A 1,456-nucleotide genomic window follows, 5' to 3' on the forward strand; every position below is an offset into this window, starting at 1 on the left:
CGTGTGCTCTTCCGATCTAAAATCACGTATAGCTCCATTAAAAAAGGTATCATTGCCCAGATTGGAATTATGTGGAGCAGTCTTGCTGGCACGCCTCACTGAAAAGGCTATGCATGCGTTAAGCATTATGGTGCATCAGATCTACTATTGGAGCGATTCTACTATAACGTTGTCATGGATCGGTGGAGAGCCCAACAAATGGAATACATTCGTGGCTAATAGAGTGGCGGAGATACATCGAATCACCGATAAAGCATCATGGTATCACATAAACTCGGAAGATAATCCTGCTGACCCATTGTCAAGAGGACTCAGCCCTGATAAGTTGCAATCAAAGAAGATTTGGTGGGAAGGCCCAGAATTCTTGCAACGTGAGTCAACATTGCAGGCATATGATTGCAGAAGCAATAAATCTCACATACCGGAAAGGCGTAATGTAAAAGCGGTGGTACTTACATCAACGAACAGAGTTAACCCATCCATCATTCAGAAGTTCTCGTCACTTACCAGGTTAAAACGCGTAATAGCTTATTGCTTCCGGTTTAAAAGTAACTCGTTGAAACCGGCGAATCGCGTTAGCGGCCCGTTAACAGTATTAGAGTTAGAACAGGCCATGACAACAGTAATAAAAATCTCTCAGACAAACGAATTCTCAAAAGAATTGGATAGCTTAGTCAAGGGAGCGAAGACAGATGCGAAAAGTAGGCTTTCGACTTTGCATCCATTTCTTGATTCCAACGGCGTCATTCGTGTGGGGGGAAGGCTCCATCATGCACCATTAGAATACACGCAGAAGCATCCTATTGTGCTGCCACAAAAGAATCATCTTACCGACTTAATAATAAGAGACGTGCATTATAGAAACTTGCATGCTGGCCCACAGGCAGTCTTAGCGATATTGCGTAACGAATTTTGGCCAACAGCCGGTAAGAGCGAAGTGCGGAAAATATTGAGAAACTGTATTGTCTGTTTTCGCGTCAAGCCCACCAATGTAACCCAACTAATGGGAAATCTGCCAGCAGTAAGGATAACGCAAGCTAGAGCATTTTATAACACCGGCATCGATTATGCAGGTCCCTTCAATATAAAAATATCGAGAAACAAGACGGGTAAGGCATACTTAGCGATTTTTATATGTCTAGCCACTAAGGCTGTTCATTTCGAACTAGTATCAGACCTAACTGCCGCGGCTTTTCTCAATGCGCTAAAGCGTTTCATCTCTCGAAGGGGAAGATGTGCCACATTGTATTCGGACAACGGCACAACATTCGTCGGAGCAAATAATCAGCTAGCAGATTTAAAAGAATGTCTTCTTAAGGAGAGCACTCAAAAACAGATACACGATTACTTGACGGAACAATTTATCGAGTGGAAGTTTATTCCGCCATACTCTCCGCAGGTCGGAGGATTATGGGAGGCAGCCGTAAAGTCGGCAAAGGCGCACATGAGAAGAGTC

General features: G+C 43.8%; 1 protein-coding gene across 1 annotated transcript in view; it reads left to right on the plus strand.

Annotated features, from left to right (window-relative positions):
- Nucleotides 1-127: 127 nt before the first annotated feature.
- Nucleotides 128-1,456, plus strand: part of LOC105455747 — a 5,564-nt gene continuing 4,235 nt past the window's right edge. Inside the window, exon 1 of the mRNA XM_011699286.1 lies at nt 128-1,453. Coding sequence (XP_011697588.1) covers nt 128-1,453 — 1,326 coding nt within the window. The remainder of the gene's footprint in view (nt 1,454-1,456) is intronic.

The sequence above is a fragment of the Wasmannia auropunctata genome, unplaced genomic scaffold, assembly GCF_000956235.1.
Source record: "Wasmannia auropunctata unplaced genomic scaffold, wasmannia.A_1.0 LD335846.1, whole genome shotgun sequence".
NCBI classification, from domain to species: domain Eukaryota; kingdom Metazoa; phylum Arthropoda; class Insecta; order Hymenoptera; family Formicidae; genus Wasmannia; species Wasmannia auropunctata.